The sequence below is a fragment of the Lathyrus oleraceus genome, chromosome 5 (genome assembly GCF_024323335.1).
Source record: "Lathyrus oleraceus cultivar Zhongwan6 chromosome 5, CAAS_Psat_ZW6_1.0, whole genome shotgun sequence".
NCBI classification, from domain to species: Eukaryota; Viridiplantae; Streptophyta; class Magnoliopsida; order Fabales; family Fabaceae; genus Lathyrus; species Lathyrus oleraceus.
Genome location: NC_066583.1, coordinates 92,329,666 through 92,351,992, shown reverse-complemented (window position 1 = coordinate 92,351,992; position 22,327 = coordinate 92,329,666). Strand labels below are relative to the sequence as shown.

The window sequence follows — 22,327 nt, the reverse complement described above, 5'->3', positions numbered from 1 at the left end:
TTTGAGGGAATTGGAACAAAACAAATGAGCAATGTCATGATCTTTGAAATGGCTTTGATTAAGAATTAATAAAGAAACTCCGAGTCTACTTATGGAGCTATATGGATGATGGGGTTGACATGAAGAGAAACATAATCATTGTGTGAAAAATAAGATAGAGAACAAAGGAAAAGTTAGCTACTTTTTGAAATGGAGCTTGTAGAACATAAGATGAAGGAATTGAAATTTTGAAATGGAGGTTATTGAGTAAAAAATGAAGTCGTGTTTTGACTATTCAATGTGCTAAAATGGAGAAAAGAAGAAGATAAGTTTGAACAATTTGAAATGAGGAAGAAGAAGATGAATTTGAAATATCATTTTTTTTTTATTTCATCCTTTTTTTAAAACCATCTCACTATAGAATCCACGTCACAATCTGATTTAACAATTGAAATATGGAACAATAAAGTCTCATCAACATCGTTTGCCATATTACATTTTTTATAAAGGAATATTGACACCTGAGATGAAAATCAAATGAATCTCAACATTCAAAGACTATTTAAAAAATACAGAGGCGAAAACAAAAATATTGCCAATTTACATAGACGAGTAACATATTTAAGTCTATTTTCTTTAATGGTTTTGTTTTGGTGTCGTGTACCTCTAATGTAAACAATTGCTCTCTCTCTCTCTCTCTTCTCTTATCTCTTCTCTCTCGAGCTCTCTCTAGCTCTCTTCTTCTCTCTCTCCTCGCTCTCTCTCTCTCTCTCTCGCTCTCTCTCTCTCTCTTCTCTCTATCTTCTCTCTTCTCTCTCTCTCTCTTCTCTCGCTCTCTCTCTCTCTCTCTCTCTCTCTCTCTATCTCTCTTCTCTATCTTCTCTCTCTCTCTCTCTCTCTCCTCTCTCTCTCTATCTCTCTCTCTCTCTCTCTCTCTCTCTCTCTCTCTCTCTCTCTCTCTCTCTCTCTCTCTCTCTCTCTCTCTCTCTCTCTCTCTCTCTCTCTCTCTCTCTCTTCTCTTCTCTCTCTCTCTCTCTCTCTCTCTCTCTCTCTCTCTCTCCTCTCTCTCTCTCAACCGCCACTAAAAGGTTGAAGGAAAAAACTAAAATATTACGTCAATTTAAAACCGCAGCTAAATACTATAAAATGGAGAGAGAAAAATTGACATTTAATAGCGGTTTGAAACTGCCACTAAATATTCATAAATGAAATATCCTCTTTCATTCAATTTTACTCTTTCATTATTTTCAGTTTATGTGATGCAAATTTAAAAATTATGAAGTTTTGGATCATTTGATGAAAAGTGATATCTCAAACCCTAATTTATATCGGTTATCACTCATCAACTATTAATTATTAATTATCAGTGGACAAATAGTGCATTATAAGGGAGTATATAATAAAATAGATTAATTACTTTTCATGTAAAAAAATTTAAAATATCAATTCATCATTCATTTCTATTACTTTGTAGATTGTTAAAATAAAAATCAATTTTTTTATAATATTAGAGTGATGGTGATGGTGTAAAATCTTTAATCAAATTTTAATAATAATTTAATTAAAAGGAAATAGTTTAAGAGATTAATTGACATGAGTGTAAAAAGTATAATAAATATTTGATTTTATCATTAAATAAAACATAAAAAATTATTAAGTAATCCTCATCAATGTTAACTTGAAAGCCCTAGCTTTTAACTTCTTGTTCCACCGTCCACCCTCCACCCTCCACCGCCGTCGTTACAGTCATCAGTGTTGAACCTAGTTACTTCCATTCCGATCAATTCACCTCAAAATGGTTAAACCAACTGAACACGATTCTGAAAGCATTGCAGTACCTGAATCGGTGATGGATTCCGTCAACACCACTCTCTCTAACCTTCACGAATTACGTTCACATTTTGAACAATTCTTACCTCTTATGAACCCTCAAATTCTCTCACAAATTCCACCTCTTCAACGTGCTCACTCTCTCTTCCTCCTCTCCAAAATCACTTCCACCCTCCTCGCATGTAAGTGTAACCATTTTCCCTTTATCTTCATCATCTAATTCATCTAATTGCGACTACAATTTCAAGTATTGTTCTTTTGTTACTTAATTTTGCATTTCTCGGGTTTTTCAGTGAAATTGAGGTGTACTGGAGTCCAACCTGATAATCACTCTGTCAAATCGGAGTTTGTGAGCTATTCTTACTCTGCTAATTCTGTTTTTTACTTTACCCTAATTTCTTACACTGTTTTTGTTGTTGTTGTTGTTGTTGTTGTTGTATTCTCAGGATAGATTAGACATTTACCAAGACAAACTTGAACGTCTGTTAGATTTGAATAAAGGTAAGTTCTTTTCTGATTAATGCTGTTTTGTTCCATCTTCAAGTAAATTTTACAACATGGTGATTATTTGAATTGGGAACACATCTTATTCGAGCTATGGCACGTAGAAATCGGACATGATACTGACCTGACACGTAGCCACCGATAGTAATTTTGAAAATTGAAGTAATTGAATGTAAGTATATAGGTTAGTATTGTGTCGGACATCGATGCATGTTAGACAATAGACATAACTTCAATATGAGGGACTGGTGCTGCGTAAAAGTGTTCACTGTTTCATTAGATTAACAAAATTGATTACATTTTATTGATTTTGTTTTTGTTTGTGAAGCTCCACTGCGACCGTCTACTACCTTGAATTATCGAGCAGCTACACGCTTCATCGAACACTCTCTGCCTGACCTTACCCCCTGGTGGGTAGTGATTTTGGTTTATTACTTCTAAGGGTCATTCAGCATCTATGTGTTTTCATTTTGATTTCATGTATGTGATGAAGTGGTTGTTATTTCATGCAGAGCAAAGGCAGAAAATGAGGAACTTAAGTAGAGGGGAGGGACAGAAGAGAAAACATGGGGAGCGTGCGGGTCAAAAGAGGAAGTATCAATCCTCTGAAAGGCCATCTGTTCAAACTGCTGCCAAGGAGTTTCTAGAGAAAGCAACCAGGGAGCTTCTCGGCGGTAATAATGGGGGTATTAAGGGACCGCTTCAAATTGACAACATGTCAGAAGACGATGACGATCAAGTTGACAACTTTTCAGAAGACGATGACGATAAACTACTTGTGCCCTGATTTTCCATGTACTCTGGTAGAGTTTCTTTCTTATAACAACCTTATCTGCTTTATGAGTTTAATGCTCTTTTGTTCTAGTAGCTGCAGCATAAATTTATAATTTAGAGTGCCAAGAATTTTTGCCGTATCAAACTTATAATAAATTATGATCCGATAATGCATTTTAGGGGATCCCCAAAATTTTCAATTAGATATATATGAATCCAATGTTTTCAAACTTGAGACTCTGCGGATCTGCCATGGATTGTTGTGGATGATCAATCCTACATTTTAAGATCTTGTCTGTGACCCCAACCTGATCCTACAGCTCCGCGGTCCTTCTCACTAGTCAGCATGCTTGAGACTTTAAAACTCTTAGTATTTTCTCGTACGGTCGTGTAGACGTTAGATAGTATGTTGTATTGCATTTGATGATTAAAGTGACTAGATTCAAAAGTATTTTACTAATTCTACAGCTTAGTGTTATTTAGTAATCAGCATTAGAGCCACATAATTCAGAAACTCCAAAATTGTTAAAGTATTGAGGGTTGTACTATAATCTAATGCTGATACGCCCATGGAACTCCTAGATACATATCCATGAAAATATTGATTGACGTGTCTGGGATACAACTCTATAAAAATTCGTCTTGAAGATCCTTGTGCAGCCTTGTTCTCCATCATGTAATTAGGGGAGTAGATGTACGCAGTCAACTTGATTTTGTTGGACTTTTTGAATGGCAGAGCTGTTGCTTGATGAAAGCCATGTTTTTTAGGAAAGATAATAAGAATGAGAGAGATGAGAATGATATGTTAATAATAGTGAAAACAATTGACTAGAATCAATACTTTTAAATAGAACTGATCATCACATATAGCCTATTCTTTTGTGATTTAACATACTAAGTGGCACTTACCATCTAAAGTGTTCAGTTTAATTGAGCCACAATTGAGTTCTGAACTAGACTTTTTATGACATTTATGAAACGTTGACTGTGAAGAATGTTGAGCTAAATTGTTGGAAAAAAACAATTTAGGGACCATGTTTTGCTCTTCAAATGTCTCTGGAGATGTTAATTTTAAGGAGGATCTCTTAAGTTTTCTGATGAAATACACATTCTTTTTACACTTCAACTGTGAAAAATATAGCAAGCCAGTAAATTTGTCAATTTTTTTGTCTAAAACTTTATTTGGAATTTCTTTTTTGCAGTGTCAGCAGCTAAATGGAGCATGTGTCGAGGGATAGTTTAGTTTTGCCTACTTTCCCATGCTTTTTGGGATGACTTTGTATTTAAGGTTGGATTTGATGTGCAGTGTTTTTTTGCTTTAATTTGTGTAGTTCTTCTGGATGTCAATGTAAAAAAACTTAACATGCCTCATCCATGTACGGAACCGTATGGAATTCTAAAAAACGAATCTTGATGAAGATATTTTGAGCCAGAACATGAGTATTTTTCACCCTCAGAACATGAATCAAATATAAGATTTTTATTTATAAGTTCAGGAAAAATAAATATAATGAATAGCTACATACATACTATAACAAAAAGACTAATAAGATGATGTTACGGTTCACATGAGAAAAGCAACAGAAATAGTAGCTAATAGTCCCAGAGCAGTCGCAAAACCAGTTTGCAGAACTGGTGCACTGCTAGTTGGAGCAACAGCTGGACTTTCTTCTAACTCTGCTGAAGAAGGTGCTGGAGAAGGTGCAGGGGAAACTGCACTGTATCTTCTCCTTGGAGTAATAACCACCACAACTAGCTTTTGTCCCTTCTCACAATGACCCTTTGCTCCACTGATGAAGTAGAATGGTCCAGGACGGTCTAGCTTCACCTTAGTGTTCCCATCACTGTACTTTTCAATAGGGTTTGAGCTGTTGCAGTTAGCATAATCTTGTCTGTTCACTTGCAAAACTGAGTCTTTCCCACCATCATATTTCCATACTGTAAAACAGACATGAAAGAAAGAATGGGTCAGTGATGAAAATTCTGATAGTAAAAATCAGTTTCGAAACTGAATAAATAATGGAGAAGAAAATTACCAAGATGATCGCCGACATTGAAACGAGACTTCTCAGCCCAATTATTGAGTGAATCTGCTTCAGAAGATGGAATCTTCCATGCGTTTACATTGCCTCCAACCAAGAGTTCTTTAGCTGCAGAGAAGCCAAAGAGAAAGAACATGAAGAGTAGAGAAGCAGAAACAGTTCTTGAGGAAGCAGCCATGGTAATTTTTCTGATAGCTGAGTGTGGTGTGTTAGAATCAGAGAGGGGTGGTTTGCATTGATGGGATTGCTTGGGTTATTGTATGTTATTTATATATGGTGATGATGAAGAGGGTAGAAACTAGCCGTTGAGGTTGGAAGACAGCACAACGTTTGGGGTTATTGATTCCTGTGTTGCGTGTCGACCTCGTACCACTGGGGTTATTGATTCCTGTGTTGCGTGTCAATATCGTACCATTATAACGTTAGGAAACCTTGAAGGGGGTAAACGGTAATAATGAATATGTCAGGGAGGTTGAACTTTATCGCTACAAACTGTAAATGCACAACCTGTAGAAACGGCCAATTGTCCAATTAAGCATCAATTTTGGAAATATTCAAAAAATTAATTAATTGAGGGGTCTCCTCCTTTCTTACTTAAAAAAGTAGGTGAAATTTATTTTAAACGAACTGATCTTGTATTGATTTCAGTTTAAAGTTGGATGAGAGTAAAATTGTTTGCAATATAATAGTTTTAAATATGAGATTGATTATTATGCTTTATTATCATTATTTTTTATTTCATGTAGTAAAAATAAAAGTAAATTTTTTAAAACAGCTACTCATTATGTCTCGTAATAAAAATGTCTTATTTGATCTTGTGTGATTTTTAAAAAAATATTAGAAGACTTGATTTTAATGATAAAATTTAATCTTATTTATTAAAATATTCTTATTTATTACTCCCTCCGTTCTATATATTAAGTGACTCAATTGATCATTTTACATCTATTAAAAAAAATAATTTAAAAAGAGATAATGATATTTTTACAAAAGTATCCTTATCATGTAGTCCCTCTGTTTTTTATTATAAGTCATTTTTGATTTTTCACATGTTTTAAGAATATGAAAAAGATAAATTATGAAGGATTTTATAAAATTATCCTTTATTATTGGTATTGAAAAAACAAATTGACATAATTGAAAAAAGAGGGAATAATAAATATTTAAGGGTATAATAAGAAAAATAACATTAATCATTCATTAGTATTATAAAACGACTTATATTGTGTACACAATATTTTTTCAAAGTGACCTATAACAAAAAAACGGAGGTAGTATTAAGAATGATAAATGTAATATTAATTAAGGATTAAATTTAAAAAAATGCATTGAAAATTGAAATTGATCATTTATTTTTGGATAGTCTTTTATTCCAAATGAGTCACTCATTGTGGGACGAAGCGAGTATAGTTAATAAATTACGTTAATCATTATTGTTATTTTTCAAATAATAATTATTCTTTTACTTATAATATCCTTAATTATTTATTTTACTTTTTTCTTCTATGTAGGAAGTATTTAGGGATAATTTTGACAAAAGTGTAATTAATATTATCTTGAATTTTGAAAAGAAATAATTTATTTTCAAGGAAATGACACTTATAAAAGAACGGAGAGATTAATTGAAAAGAGTGAAAAAAATTTCCTCCCTCTCAATACAAATATCTTATTTTATGATACAATTAATAATATTTACTAAAATATCCCTATTAATTATAGTTAAAAGAGTATTTGAATAAATTGAGTAACTTTTTAGTAGCTAAAATTAAATACGGATATAATAGTGGAAAAATAATAAATACATCATTAATATTTTAAAAGAATAATTATTTTGAGACAAAGAAAAAATGAAAATGAGACATTTTTTATAGGAAGGATAAAGTAATAAATAGAAGTATAATAGTAGAAAAAAATAATAAATATTGTATTGATATTTTAAAAAAATATTTATTTGAGATATTGAAAAAATGCAAATGAAACAATTATTATGAGATAGATTAACCAATATTTTAATAAAAAAATTAGATATTTAATTTATTAAAAAAATGTTTTTATTTGTTTTGTATTTGAGTGAGTTTTAGAAAAATCGTAATAAGTAGCTTTATTTATTGATTTAGTAAAATATTTAGGGTGATATGAAAAAAAGACAATACTAATTTGTGTCTAAAACACAATTTAAAAAATATATAAAATTTTTATTTTAGAAATTATGCATTATTGATTTTATTAAATTAAAAAAATATATTTGATTTTTAATTGAAAGTTTTTATTTATGATTTTTTATTTATTTTCTCTTTCACCTTACATTTATTTTGTGTAAAGGTGAATGAAGGAGAGGATCCAAATACATACATTTAGAGCAGAAGTAATGCTTTAATTTAGAATTAATCATTATAAAACGAAAACAGTATTAAAAATGTTAAAAACAAGACGGCCATTACAAATTTAAGTTGGAGAATTTCACGAACCAAGTGTATCTTTATTAAATAATAGTTTAATTATATGTTAAATAACTTAATTATATGTCTACTAGATAATTTAATCTCATAACTATTTTCATAAGATATCCGAAAGACATCCCAACCTCTAGGTAGAAGATAAAACCTATAAAGTGATATTATTTATTTTACAAGTCAATTTTTTAAATATGAGTTATATCAAACTCTAATATAATATCACAACTTATCGATCAGATCTCGGACTATTCACTAGTTAAATTCTTATACCAAGTTCAAAAGAGTATTGAGATAGAACTTATAAAGAGTTTATATATAGTGATACACCTCACTTTACAACCCGATTTCATAAAAATGAGTTAGTGTTGAATTCTAATTTCTTGTGTTGAAGCATGTTGCTCAAGAGAAGTAAGGAAGTGTTGAATTGTGTAAATGTCGAAATGTCAAAGTAGTGTACCTCAAAAGGAATTTCGACCTAGATCTAATTTTATAGTGTTAGCAGAATTATGTATTTTGGACTTTTCTTAAGAAGCAAGCATATCCAAATCTATAAATAGAGAGCAACCCATATCATTGTAAGAACTTGCAGTTACAAATAATAAAACTTCAGTTTGGAAGCAGAAAGAAGCTTTGCAGAAAATCTTTTTTTCCTCCTATATTTTGCCTAAACCTTAATTTTTCTTTTTCATTATCAATTATGCAGCGAAATTGTGTAACCAAAGCGCTGTTGATTCAGTCGAGTGAAGAGTAAAGAACAAGAGGAGTAATCAATCATAAAGATTGATTTTTGTTCAAGATTTGACTTGAAATTCATCAAGTTTGGTGGAATTCTTGAGGGGAAATTGGCGAATTTCCAACATCTAATATCAGAGCACTGACTAAGTGATTCTTGGAAGCATAACATGATGGATCATCCGAACGAGAATTTTTTGGCGAGTCTCTCAATTATGAAGAATCAGAATTACGAGAATTGGTGCAATCAGATAAAGGTTGCCCTTTGCTATCAAGATCTCTGAGATCTTGTGAAAGAGGGAGTGGTGTCTCTTGCAACAAACGTGAAGGATGAAGAAAAAGATGCACATAAAGAATTAAAAAAGAAAGATTATCTTTATGATCCATCAATGCGTTGATGAAGACAATTTCGAAAAGGTTAGTGATGTTGAATCAACGAAAGAAGCATGAGAAATTCTAGAAAAGTTGTCTAGAGGCGCAGAAAAGGTGAAAGAGGTGAATTTACAAACTAACAAAAGAACGTATGAATTGCTTCAGATGGAAGACAATGAAAGCATAGTTGATTTTTTCACTAGGGTTACAAAACTGGTGAATCAAATCAATGTACATGGAGAAGTGTTGACATCAAGATCAGTTGTTGCAAAGATCTTGAGGTCATTGGCTCCAAAGTTCGACCACGTGGTAATAGTCATAGAAGAGTCGAAATATTTGTCAATATTAACAAAGGAAGAGCTTCAAGGGACACTTGAATCTCATAAACAAAGAATGACTGAAAGAGTTGTAGGCAAGTCGAAAAGTGATGTGGCTTTGCAGACGCAATCAGTAAGGGAAAAGAAAGGTAGAGGAAAGTGGCTCGACAACAAAGGTAGAGGAGGCTACAATAATTCGACTGGTCAAAATCATCAAGAAGGAGGTTTGTCGAATCAAAGAAAGTCCTCATACCAAAGCAACCAAAGAGGTGGTGATGCAAGTAGAAGAAGAGGTGGTGGTCAAAAACTTGACAAAAGTCACATTCAGTGTTTCAATTGTTAGAGGTATGGTCACTACTCTAGTGATTGTCCTGAAAAACACAAGAATCAAGAAAATGATGCAAAGTTTGCAACGCATGAAGAAGAAGAGATGTTGCTAATGGTCATAACAAGAGATGAAGAAAGATTCCAAGACCAATGGTACTTGGACCCAGGATGCTCATCACACATGACTGGTAGGAAAGATTGGTTTGTCAACATAAAATTCTCAATGAAGAACATGGTAAAATTTTCAAATGAAAATACTCTAGCAGCTGAAGGTATTTGTGATGTTCTAATTATGAGGAAAGATGGAAAAAGATCGGTAATTTCCAATGTATTATACATATTAGGCATGAGAATTAATTTGCTCAACATATAGCAGTTGATCGAAAAGAACTATAAAATATCGATCGAAGACAAGATGATGAGACTTCTCGACTCAGGTGGAAGGTTAATCTTGAAGACACATGTGTCTTAGAATAAAACCTTTAGGATTGAACTTAATGTGATGTAACACAAGTTCCTTGCAACTACAGCTAGCCGATATGAATGGTTATGGAACTATAGACTTGAACATCTTAATTTCAAAGACATCAGAGATCTGAAAAGAAGAAATATGGTTTCAGAGCTACCAGAAATGGACATTCCAAATGAAGTGTGTGAGGAATGTGTGTAGGCGAAGCAGCACAAGAACAACTTCATCAAGGATGCAGGAAGCAAGTCGAGGGCAATTCTTGAAGTCATATACTCTGATGTGGACTTACCTGATCAAGAAGAAAAGTGAAGTGATTTAGGTATTTGCCAAGTTTAAATCTATGGTGGAAAGACAAAGTGGTCGAAAGCTCAAGATTCTGAGAATTGATGGTGGTGGAGAATATGTGTTGAAATACTTTGACATGTTATATGAGAAAGAAGGGATTATGCATGAGGTGGTGCCACCTTACACTTCATAATAGAATGGAATTACGGAAAGTTAGAATAAAACCATCATGAATATGGTGAGAATTATGTTGAAAGACAAGCATCTACCAAAAGAGTTATGGGGAGAAGTTATGTCGACAACAACATATATTTTGAATAGATGTTCGACGAAAAAGCTAGATGCAATCAGGCCAGATGAATGTTGGTCTGGTGTCAAGCCTAGCTTAAGTCATTTGAAACTATTTGGACCTATAGCATATAGATATGTGCCATATCAGTTGAGAAGAAAACTTCATGACAAGTCGAGTCAAATGATTCTAATAGGATATCATTCGACTGGAGGTTACAAGTTGTCTGACCCAGTGAACAAGCAAGTAGTGATCAGCAGGGACGTGATCATATATGAGCTTAAGGAATGAGATTGGACTCAAAATGTCAAGGATTCGGTAAGAATCTTATGTAAAGAACCAATAAGTGAAGTGAAAAGAGAAGTTCTACAAGAAGAAGTCAGAGTTCAAGCAAGCACAACCATACCTCAAAGGACAAGACACATGCCTGCAAGGTTGCAAGAATGTGTGATTACATCAGATAATATGGTCGATGATGAAGGTTAACTAGTACATTATGCTTTCTATGTAGATATTGAACCAGTCAATGCAGCTGAAGCATTGAAGGATTCGAAGTGGGTGAAAGAAATGGATGAGGAACTGGAGTCCACCGAAATCAATAACACTTGGTCACTTGTTGAATTTCCTCAAGGCAAGAAGACAATTGATGTGAATTGGATATACAAGATAAAGTTGAATCCCAAAGGTGAAATAAATCGACACAAGGCAAGACTTGTGGCGAAAGGATGTCTTCATAAAGAAGGAATCAACTTCGATGAAGTTTTTGCATTTGTTGCTAGGATCGAAACAATCAGGTTGGTTGTTGGTCTAAGAAACATGAACAACTGACACATATGTCAGATGAATGTGAAATGTGCATTCTTGAATGGTCCCTTAGATGTAAAAGTGTATGTTGCACAGCCAGCTGGGTTTATGAAACATGGCGAAGAAAGCAAGGTATACATGATTCCTAAAGTCATGTATGAACTTAAGGAATATGAAGATAGATAGCTTCCTAAGAAAGAAGGAATTTATGAAGTGCATAACTGAGCATGAACTATATGTAAGAAGAAGTAATAGTGAGTTGCTTATACTATGTCTCTATGTCGATTACCTATTGATAACAAGAAGTTGCAAGAAGGAGATCGAATACTTCAAACATGACCTAAGTGAGGAGTTTGAAATGTCTGACTTGGGAAATATCTCATACTTCCTTGGTATCGAATTCTACAAGAGTAGTGGAGGATTAATGATGCACCAAATAATATATGTGGGCAACATACTCAAGAGATTTGAGATGCAAGATTGCAACCCAACTTCGACTCTAACTGAGTCCAGATTGCAACTATCGAAAGACACATATGAAGATGATGTCGATCCAATGCAGTACAAAAGACTCATTGGATCACTTTGATACATTTGTCACACAAGGTCTTATCTAGCATACAGTGTAGGTATGATGAGTAGATTCATGCAGAAGCCAAAGCTATCACACCTAACAAAGACGAAGAAGATACTAAGATTTCTGAAAGGAACTCTCAACTATGGCATTTTGTTTTCTGCGACTGATGAAGGAAAAGCATGCAAGTTAGAGGGATACACCGACTCAAGTTGGTGTAGTGATGTTGAGGATAGAAAATCCACAGTTGACTGTGTGTTTATGCTAGGTGGTGTAGCAGTTGCTTGGAGTTAAAGAAAGGAACCAATAGTAACATTGTTGTTGTGTGAAGTATGTTAGACGAGAGTACCGATCTAGGAGGGGGGTTAAATAGATTAGTATTTAAAATTTAGAACTTTTTAAAAATATTTTCAAAGGTTGCGAAATCTCCCTAGACCACAATCGTTTAAACAATCCGTTAATGGAAAGATCGGATATGCATGAAACCAAATGGAATAACTAAGATAGAGGTAATCAACTACTATCTTAACCAATCGATTAATTACCCAGATCCTTGATATAGTTACCACTAATGATGAGTTAACACAATAAGAGAACAAGTAAAATATTGATAGACTTGTGTGAGGTTAATTTTATCAAACACTTGGTGTGCACTTCACACCAAGTCTCAATTTCACTCAAATTGAATGTGAAAATTTTTACTTAGTTGCAATCAAAGTGATTGCACCAATTTATCGAAGAGCTTTTATGCACAATAATTAAACGAGATTAATTTTACAGTTAAATTCACACAAGACTCAATTAATGCAGAATTTATAGAGTTAAGAGAAAGAGAGAACAACACCAGATTTGTTTAGGCAGTTCCCCTTTCTTCCTCACTAAGGGTACGTCTGCCCCCAATTCTAAAACTAGAATTGAGATATTTATTATCAAATTGCAAAGTTAATACAAGAGAAGAAATGATCACCACCAACCAACCCCAAGTGTTGTTGCAGATACTAGTCACTTCTCTCCCCTTGATTCGAGTTGAACCAAGTCCTTCAAGCGTTCCGAACAAACCTCCGGTTGTAGCTACCTTATTGCAAGAACTCCACGTTCTCCAAAACTCTAGCTCGATTGATTTCGATCAGATTTGCGTGAAACCTCCGATTGTAGCTACCTTATTGCAAGAACTCTACGTTCTCCAAAATTCTAGCTCGGATGACTTCAATCGCAAGGCGCTTAAACCCTAACCTTCCTTCATAATCCTCCGGTTACCGTTGAACGAACCCACCTTTCTTCAAACTTTTCACTTGACTGAATCTATGAAGCAAAGATTAGTGCAAAAAACCCCAATTCTTGGAGGACAAAACCCCAATGGTTTTATTCAAGAAAAACTCACTCAAAGCCTCTACCCAAACTAAGATTACACCATCCTACTTGGACGTTATCACCACAGCAATGCACAATGATCAACAAAAATTGTTTTGTATAGTTGTTGAAAAATGCAATGAAGAATGAAGATGAAGAGCACTTTAGTGTATATCTTTCACTTTTCTTGTTATTTGTTGAAGGAGAGACTCTAGAATATATATATGATGCATGGACCAAGTAACAGACATAACAGAATTATTTTGCAAAATTACATAGCAGAAAATTGAGTCCAAACAGCGACCACTCGACCTGTTCACACAGGTCACTCGACCTATTCAGATCCGAGGCAAAACTACTCAAGTGAAACATGCGATGGGTCGACTCAAACAGGGGATGAGTTGACTCAAACAGGATTTTTCCATAGTTGAGTCGACCTATGGCTCGACCTGTTCATACCCGTGGCAACATGGTTTAAATGAAACAGGCAATGAGTCGACTCAAACAGGGGATGAGTCGACTCAAACAGGTTTTTCCAGAGTTGAGTCGACCTATGACTTGACCTGTTCAGACTCGAGAGTTACGCTCCAAGTCATGAGTCGACTCACAGACTCGACCTATTCAGACTCGAGAGTTACTTTCTAAGTCATGAGTCGACTCACAGTTCTACCGCTCCAAGTCATGAGTCAACTCAAAGTTCTTAAACTGTCAAAAAGGAGTTTTTGAGATGTATTTGTTCATTTGAAACCATTCTTTTATGAACCTAAGATACTAACGATGATCAAGTGCATTATTCAAGTCAATGAGATGCTCCTATATGCATGGACACATTTCACTTATACTTTGAGCATGTTGGAGAATGAAGGTTGCTCCAACAGAAGTAAGGAAGTGTCGAACTGTGTAAATGTCGAAATGTTGAAGTAGTGTACCTCGACAGGAATTTCGACTTAGGTCTAATTTTATAGTGTTAGCATAATTAAGTATTTTTGGCTTTGCTTAAGGAGCAAGCAAACTCAAATCTATAAATAGGAAGTAACCCATATCATTGTAAGAACTTTCAGTTACAAAGAATAAAACTCCAGTTTGGAAGTAGAGAGAAGCTCTACATAAAATCTTTTTTTATTCCCTTATTTTGTCTAAACCCTAATTTTTCTTTCTTCTTTCATTATCAATTATGCAGCGAAATTTTGCAAGAAAAGTGTGGTTGATTCACTCGAAGTGAAGAACTAGAGGAGTAATCAATCAAAAACATTTATTCTTGATCATAAAGATTTAGTTCAGAATTCATCAAGTTTTGGTGAAATTCTTGAGGAGAAATTGGTGAATTTTCAACGGTTAGGTCAAACTCTAATATAATAATAATCTTTATTGAGCTTATTAAAACAATTTATTTCAATGTTGAATAAAGACAACCCACAGCAACTCAGACACGAGTTTGAATTCACAAATATCTCATCTATTTACCTTTAACAACAAGTGAAATTTCATTCAATAAAATATTAAATAAATAAAAAGACGCGCTTGTAAATTTTTTGACTGACTCGCATAATGCAAGATTGACACTTAAGTTAATTGATATTCTAATGTATGAATGGATAAGAAGCAAACATACATGTGTAGACTTAATTAAAATCTCCTCACTGGTGTAACAATGTTCTAGTATATTCTAAATCAATAAACGATTAATTTTTAAGAAGGTTGATTTTATCATTAAAAAAGAAATAGCGATGTTTATTGCTTGTTTATCTTTTATTTATGTCATTATTAATTAAATTCGAATTTAAGAAAAAATAAAGCTTATTTGTGTCAAAAATACCTTCATTCATTAGACATTTTTTCTTAGCTGCTTATAAGTTGGGTGCGACTTGAATAGATGTTTTATGGACTATAATTTTTTTTATTAGATTTACTTGTTCCACATTAATATAATAGATCATCATTCTCTATAATTTATGGGGATTTCTTAATGCATCATGTATATTTCTTAGTCACCACACAAAAAAAACTTAAATGCTCACAGATTTCAAAGATACACCCAATCCTAAATTAACGTTAAAAGTATTCTGAAGATGCATCTTCGGAACGATTTGGAGCTTATATCACGCCAAACTCCTCCCTCGTTTCTCATATTTCTAAAAAAAATGCTCCAAACTCTCTCAAATTTGTCCTTATTGACAAGTCCAAAATCAAACAACCAAGGTCAAATGAACTTCAATCAACATCAGAAATATCATCCAACACTAAAGTAAAGTGAAAAATTGTAAGTTTTTTTGATGTTTTGAATAATTTTTGAGTTTTTGTGTAAATGAGTAGAAATTGATGTATAAGTTAGGAAATGAGTAGAAATTGCATGATTGATAATTTAGACATTGTGTAAAACATGATAGTTGGATGAAAACGATGATCAATGCTATTTTTTGTTTTCATGTCTGCATTGCCACCATTGACGTAGCTTCTGAGTTGCAGAAAATTCCGAAGATGCATCTCCGAAATTTTTCAACATTTATTTCCCAACAATCCAAAATTTTCTCTGTTATTTTGTTATTTGTTTTTGTTGCTTGTGGTGTTGTATGCTTGCACTAATTGTCTGCTTTACTTTAACTTATATGCATAATATATGATAGACACGATCAACTGAGACACAGGAAGTTTGCATAACACACATTAGTGCGACGAAAGTAGAATCAACAAGTTTATGAGGCTTTTGGTCTCTCTGACCATGCATAACCATCCATAGGACTATAGGTGGAAGACGAAGTAGATCACAAATAACATCACACTACTGACAATACTATTTATTAGACTATTAATCTTTCTGTGTCATTTTCATTTCATCGTTATAACGTCATTACTTATGATTCTTGTGTTCCAAACCTTTCAGGCTTGAATCCTACAACACTTCCCGCGCATCTCCGGTTAGATGTGTGAACCGACTCACACTGATGATATGTTGTGTGCAACTGCATTTCCCCGTTTAGAAGAAACCAGACGACTGAGTCGTTCATAGTGTATCTTGACTGCTTGGTTGCTGAGGACATACACTTTAACAACTATGTCGATCACCATGAGACGCGACTATTTGACAAGATATTGTTATACTTTGGATGGTTGGCTTGCGGATCACGTCTCACTTCTCTTCATCTGCTCGAACGCGTCATGCGGCAGTTCAGCTACACTCAGATCATTCTCAGACACCTTGTTGTCTCTTCTCCTCTTACTTTGACATGTAGACAGATGGATGGCATATTTGACGATTATGAGAGTCATTTGATACCGAAGGAGGCATGAAGTATTATAGCCCTGAACGACTGGAGCTACGTGGACGGTTGCATCAGGTGGTTCTTCAGAGTGTCACATCCGTATATGGGGCAGGCTGTTCCAGGAGACCCGCGTAGACCAGTTCATCAAGAGATACTAGAGAAGGAACATGCATAATTAGATCATGTTAAGGATGTGTTGTCTAGATGCCGTCTCATTGTGAAGATTGTGCAGACAGACATTGACAGAGATATCTTCCCTGATGGATCTGATGTAAGACATGTCCTAGATGCCATCATGATGGAGGCATAAGGGGCATTGATATACCGAAGATAACGTAGATGGACGGGGGGATTGATGACCGAGAAGACAGAGTAGGCAAAGGCGGCGTAGTCTGACATACACAGTAGTTCATTAGTATATAGTAATATTAATATGGATTGAATTCTATTTTAACATCATGCTACTTTATATTGTTGTTCTCGACTTTTTTTTTGTCATTTATTGATCTTTTATTTATATATAATATTTTTGAATCATTTGGATTTATATACTTTATTCTTTATATATCGATTGTATGATTTAAATTTCGTCACATAACATGGTACATAATGCTTATAAATATTCATCTGAATACGCATAAACAAACCATAACATGAAACATGTTGTTCTGATACATTACAAAAAATAAACGGAGATAACTCCGGAAAATAAACGGAGATGCATCTCTGAAATATTTTAACGATCAAATCACAAATTGGTATGTCGAAAGATGCATCTCCAAAATCTGAGAACATTTAAGTATTTTCACGTGACAACTAAGAAACATATATGATGCATTTAAAAATTCTATAATTTATATTATCTCCAAATTTCAAGTCCACCATTATAGTCAAATTTCAAACATTAGCCTCTCATGCTCTTTCTTCAACCTGGACATCCAATTGACACATTCTCCATCTAATAAAAAGTGGCAACCCGTGACCACCACAATGAGTCTCTGCTCATTCTTCAACCTTGGATATTCAATTGACACAAATCTTCTTAAGCATAAGTTCATAATCTTTTCTCTGCCATCACACTCCAGAAACCACCACGTTGATAGCTCCTCCACCATTTCGCTCACATTCATGATCAAATCTGTTAGTCATAGGGAGGCTAAGGAGCGAAGAAGAGGGAGAGGAGATAGATATGATATTAGCACATGTATGATAAATAGTCTTCGTTATAGGTCAAAAGCACATGAATGGTCAAAACTGTGAGTTTTTCTGACCTCTGTAAAAATTTGGCTTTATTTTATATCTCCTACGTGTGCATCAAACTTGATCATCGTGTAGTGTCTAACCAATATAGACAAATAATATATGAATAATTGAATTTTGTTTTGTCCAACTACAAACGTGTAATTAACTAACACCACAGCTACTCTGGTTAAATTATGAGAAATCATATCTGCTTATTGAAGAATAAAAATACCATATAATGGAGACAATCGACAATTAAAATGACACTGAAACAAAAGAATAGAAGTCATCATAATTCAAAATTGTATATAATAGGTTACACGTGATCATGACAGTACTTGAATTTTGAAATCCTTACACAAACTTACTTCATCCTCTAAAATAACTATAGGAGATTTAACACAAACCATTGACTGCTATAACTAATCAATTTTGACTGAAGAGTAGATGAGCCTTGTGAACCAAAAGCATGCATAGAATCCAATAGTACCGGTTACCACAAAAAACGCATAAGAAGCTATAAGCATGTATCCAAAGTAAAATATTGCAGACACCAACTTTGTGATTTCAAGCTTGGTGAAGAAGTAGAATGTTGCATAAAGAAAGAGGTATAGTGCAGATGAGCCAGAAGTAAGGTATGAACGCCACCACCACAAGTAATCCTCACTGCACAACTGGAAGTAGCAGAGCACAATGGTTATTTCAGCGCAAGTGACAACAAGGATGATGAAGACCAAAAAGAGGAACCCAAAGATGTAGTAGAACTGATTCAACCAGATTGAGGTAAGGATAAAGAAAAGTTCAATGAAAACAGCTCCAAATGGAAGTATTCCTCCAATCAAAACGGAGAAGGCTGGGTTCATGTACCAGGCCTGCTCAGGGATCTGCCTTGGGATTTTGTTTGTCTTCACAGGATTCTCAATTGCTGGTTTTCTGAAACCAATATAGCTACCCACGAAAACAAGTGGAACAGAGATCCCGAACCATAAGAAGATCAGGGCAAACATTGTTCCAAATGGCACAGCTCCAGATGATTTTTGGCCCCATATGAGAGCATTTAATATAAAGAAAATGACAGAGACAATTGCAGGGAACAAGGTTGCAGTCTTGAGGGCAATTTTTTTCCATTCTGATCCTTTGAACATTTTGTACAAGCGAGTTGAAGAATAACCAGCAAATAATCCCATGAAAACCCAAACCAAGAGCATGGCTGTCATGAGCCCACCTCGGTTTGAAGGAGAAAGGAAACCAAGGATGGCAAATATCATGGTTACTAGTATCATCCCAAAAAACTGAACACCAGTTCCAACATAAACACACAGCAAATCTGAGTTGACAGGAGGCCTAAATACATCCCCATGGACAAGTTTCCAACCAGTCTCCTCTTGGGCTTCTTCCTGGGTCTCAAGCTCGTTATACTTTGCAATGTCACGGTATAGTGTCCGCAGCATTATCATTGCCACCATGCCCGAAAGGAATAGAACAATCATTAATGAGTTAACAATAGAGAACCAGTGAATTTGGTCATCATTCATTAGCAGATAGGCATCCCATCTTGAAGCCCACTTCACATCACTCTCCTGAAGGTAGCAACCAAAGGTAAAAGAGGATATTAAAATATAAAACTAGTATTCATATTTCATCATAACAAAAAAAGGAGGAGGATGAGGATGATAATGATTAAGATTCCAGTTGGATAGAAAAAAGAAAAGAAAATCTGGATATAAGAAAACAAAACTCTAAAATGCCCATCAATGCAAGAGGGTATTGAATATTTTGTCACCCAAGCCACAGACCAGCTTCTACCCTCAACCCAAATGCCTGACTGCTGCCCTATAACTCATGCATGCCACTAACCATTCTAAGACACAAGGTATAGCTGCACTGCTATATCAGATCATAATCTCACCTGAAAATCAACATCATATGTGAAGATAATTTCCTTGTTCTCTTCAACTTCTTGAGGAGAGTTGTTGTTCATAACTGTGTGCTTAGCATGAGGGTCACATGTTGTCAAACGAGTCTTTTGCTCATCCCATTTACCATCAAGCTCGTGTTTAACACTGCACATAGACCATTTGAAAAATCACCACTAACCACTAAAAAAAGATAAGCAATTAAAAGGGCAACACTGTGCACAAAACCCCTTCCCCTACAAATGTGGAAAACAAAAAGGGAAAAATTGATAGAACAATTAGAGCATACAAATAATTACCTGAACGGCTTAACCTCAAAGCCCACGATTCTAGCAGATTCAGTTTGCACGTCTCTATGAAACTTGACGGTAAATGCCAAATGATTGTGGATAAAATATTTTTCCTCCTTGCTCTGTACATTTAAATAAAGTAAGAAACTACTTGGTATTCAATAAAATTAGCCACTGTGCTATAAAACAATGTGCATACCCCACTATACTGCCCCTTGAGTCCAACATGGAAACCGAGCTGATAGACGGTAGAATCCTGATCGTTCCTTTTAATGGGAACAACTAGAGGAAGGTTATCTAGGATCCTGCAAATGAGAGGCAGAACCGATATAAAATATAACAACCAATATGATTCTAGAAACTGGCAGAAAATAGTATAGCAAATATCAGCATAACATACATGTTGACCCGATACTCGTCATTGATCTTCTCTTTGAACTCCTTGGCATTTTTAGCATCAAGTTTAACTTTACCCACAATATTACACATTTGTGGCTCGCGCATTTTAAACTGAAAAACACTACCAAGTCAGAATCAAACAATAAACAGAGATTACTAATTACCAAAGGTTACAAAATGCTAAAAATTGATTGGAAGAAGAAGAAAACCTAGGGTAGCTAACCAAGTTAAAGAGTGATTACCCATTAACTAACTACCCTTCCAACATGGTGGCTAACCAATTCAGAGGTTAAATGTTTCCAAAGTTATATATTTCATTAAGAATTCCTTTCTTATAAATTGATAAAGATTCAAGAATTAACATGTGAAACTGACCACATAGAGTGAATTTTCAATGCGGTCACCACGAAGCACTTCCCCAAGATTTTCTGCACTATCTTGTATTTTTTTGGGTGCAGGATAAGGAAGTGAATAATATGAGTATGGGAGCTGGGTCTTTATTGATGTTAATTTGTTTACTTTCACTTCCAAAACTTCTCCCTGCAACAGGTAAATATTGAGCAAGTCAGTTAAGGACATAAGAAATAGACCCAATATGAATCCTTATAGTTATAATCAGATCAAGATTATGACAAAAAGATATATCACATTTTACACAATCCATGACATTTTTTTGCAACAAAATATCCATAGTATAGCTTCAGTCCTTATGAAAAGCTACATGAATATTAAATTGATTTCTACGTCTTTCACAAGTACCATTAATTAAGTCAAAAATTCAACCATGGAAGTTGATCTGATGACATATCCTTCATATTTAGAAATACATCACGGCGTTTCACCTTAGACAATAATAACAACTATCTCTAACCTCACACATCTTACTATAACACCCATCACTCAATCCATCCATTCAAACAGACACTGCAATCAGTTTTAGGCCAAATTAAGTAAGTGATAAAACACAGAAAAAGAGCAATAGAAATCAAAACCTAAACCGCATAATCCTCCATATATCAAAAGGTTAAATCAGTGAACAATTTTCTTCGAAGCGATCCACTGAAATTAAGATTCAATTCATTTCAAACACACTCGTACGTCTTATTTCAAAAGTCAAAATATCAAAACAGAAAAACCTAGCATCAATCACATCACATAACCTCGAATCGGATTCAATACAACACAGATCTAACTTCTCAGATTCAAATACAGATCAAAGAGATAACGAAATGAAACAGTACTATCAATTAAGTCACTACCTTAACGAAGTCCTGTGGAGCGACACCAGGAAGGTAGAAGCAGAAAGCGGAGTGAAGGAGACAGAGAAGAACTGTGGAGAAAACGATAGATCTCAAAAACGCCATGGCGTTCGAGATCGAGATCTAGAAGCTCGTTCGAATGGTTCCTCGACGGTGGTTGAGTTATGAGAAGTGAATTATACGGTGGAGGTAGTGTCGGTGTCACCACCAGATTGAGAGGAATTTGGCTGGCTAATTTTCTCCGGTTGCAAACTGGTGCAGTTACTGCTTTCTAGTGTATATATACCATCTTTTCACGTTAGTGCTTCCGGTTGATTTTTTTTTGACAAAACCGGTTGATTTGTTGAAACGCGTTTTTTTTTATTTTAAATATTTTCTATTGATATAAGGTTAAAATCGGAACGAATTAGACCAAACTTCTTCTTATGTGCTACGGATGGGATAGAAGATTTTTACTCTTATATTATTTTATTATTATAATATTATATAATATTATAATTGTCGGAAACATAACTTTATAAGCGTAAATTTCTTTCTTTATATAAATATGATATGATTAAATAATCATAAAATAAGAAAAATAAAAAAGAATGGTATTTCCCAATTAATTTTTTTATTGTTTTGAAAAATCATAGATAATATAATCAACCATCAATATAAATTATAAATTAGTAAGTGAAGCAAAAATTAGTTTGTAGTACTAATTTCTATTGGTGTTTCTAAAAATTATTTACAACTCTCCAAATATAATTACTACTTACTTTTTAAAAAAGTGATTGATATAGGAATAAGTTTGAAAATATTACTATATTAAAAGAAAACAAATATATAAATGAGATCCTATAATTAAAGATAGA

The 22,327-nt window shown here is 34.2% G+C and overlaps 3 protein-coding genes across 3 annotated transcripts; 1 reads left to right on the top strand and 2 right to left on the bottom strand.

Moving 5' to 3' along the window:
* Window positions 1–1,594: 1,594 nt before the first annotated feature.
* LOC127087790 (uncharacterized) lies at window positions 1,595–4,522 on the top strand. The gene is made up of 6 exons (XM_051028719.1): window positions 1,595–1,991; window positions 2,103–2,158; window positions 2,256–2,310; window positions 2,642–2,720; window positions 2,824–3,116; window positions 4,290–4,522. The coding sequence occupies exons 1-5, from the start codon at window positions 1,775–1,777 to the stop codon at window positions 3,098–3,100; spliced, it is 684 nt and encodes a 227-aa protein (XP_050884676.1). The 5' UTR covers window positions 1,595–1,774; the 3' UTR covers window positions 3,101–3,116; window positions 4,290–4,522.
* A 26-nt stretch (window positions 4,523–4,548) lies between these two features.
* LOC127087791 (early nodulin-like protein 1) lies at window positions 4,549–5,474 on the bottom strand. The gene is made up of 2 exons (XM_051028720.1): window positions 5,124–5,474; window positions 4,549–5,025 (listed from the first exon to the last, which is right to left on the bottom strand). The coding sequence occupies exons 1-2, from the start codon at window positions 5,305–5,307 to the stop codon at window positions 4,652–4,654; spliced, it is 558 nt and encodes a 185-aa protein (XP_050884677.1). The 5' UTR covers window positions 5,308–5,474; the 3' UTR covers window positions 4,549–4,651.
* A 12,393-nt stretch (window positions 5,475–17,867) lies between these two features.
* Window positions 17,868–21,802, bottom strand: LOC127087789 (transmembrane 9 superfamily member 9). Its single transcript, XM_051028718.1, has 7 exons — window positions 21,471–21,802; window positions 20,587–20,751; window positions 20,213–20,322; window positions 20,012–20,117; window positions 19,822–19,934; window positions 19,516–19,669; window positions 17,868–19,186 (listed from the first exon to the last, which is right to left on the bottom strand). The coding sequence occupies exons 1-7, from the start codon at window positions 21,573–21,575 to the stop codon at window positions 18,029–18,031; spliced, it is 1,911 nt and encodes a 636-aa protein (XP_050884675.1). The 5' UTR covers window positions 21,576–21,802; the 3' UTR covers window positions 17,868–18,028.
* Between the last annotated feature and the right edge of the window lie 525 nt (window positions 21,803–22,327).

Bases quoted from the DNA above. Each gene is read 5' to 3' on its own strand.
- LOC127087791 (XM_051028720.1), bottom strand. From the start codon at position 5,307: ATGGCTGCTTCCTCAAGAACTGTTTCTGCTTCTCTACTCTTCATGTTC. The intron at 5,026-5,123 runs GTAATTTTCTTC...TCTGTTTTACAG, and splicing joins CAATGTCGGCGATCATCTTG to TATGGAAATATGATGGTGGG.
- LOC127087789 (XM_051028718.1), bottom strand. From the start codon at position 21,575: ATGGCGTTTTTGAGATCTATCGTTTTCTCCACAGTTCTTCTCTGTCTC. The intron at 20,118-20,212 runs GTATGTTATGCT...TCTCATTTGCAG, and splicing joins GACGAGTATCGGGTCAACAT to GATCCTAGATAACCTTCCTC. The intron at 19,935-20,011 runs GTATGCACATTG...TTAAATGTACAG, and splicing joins TCAAGGGGCAGTATAGTGGG to AGCAAGGAGGAAAAATATTT.
- LOC127087790 (XM_051028719.1), top strand. From the start codon at position 1,775: ATGGTTAAACCAACTGAACACGATTCTGAAAGCATTGCAGTACCTGAA. The intron at 2,311-2,641 runs GTAAGTTCTTTT...TTGTTTGTGAAG, and splicing joins TCTGTTAGATTTGAATAAAG to CTCCACTGCGACCGTCTACT. The intron at 2,721-2,823 runs CTGGTGGGTAGT...GTTATTTCATGC, and splicing joins TCTCTGCCTGACCTTACCCC to AGAGCAAAGGCAGAAAATGA.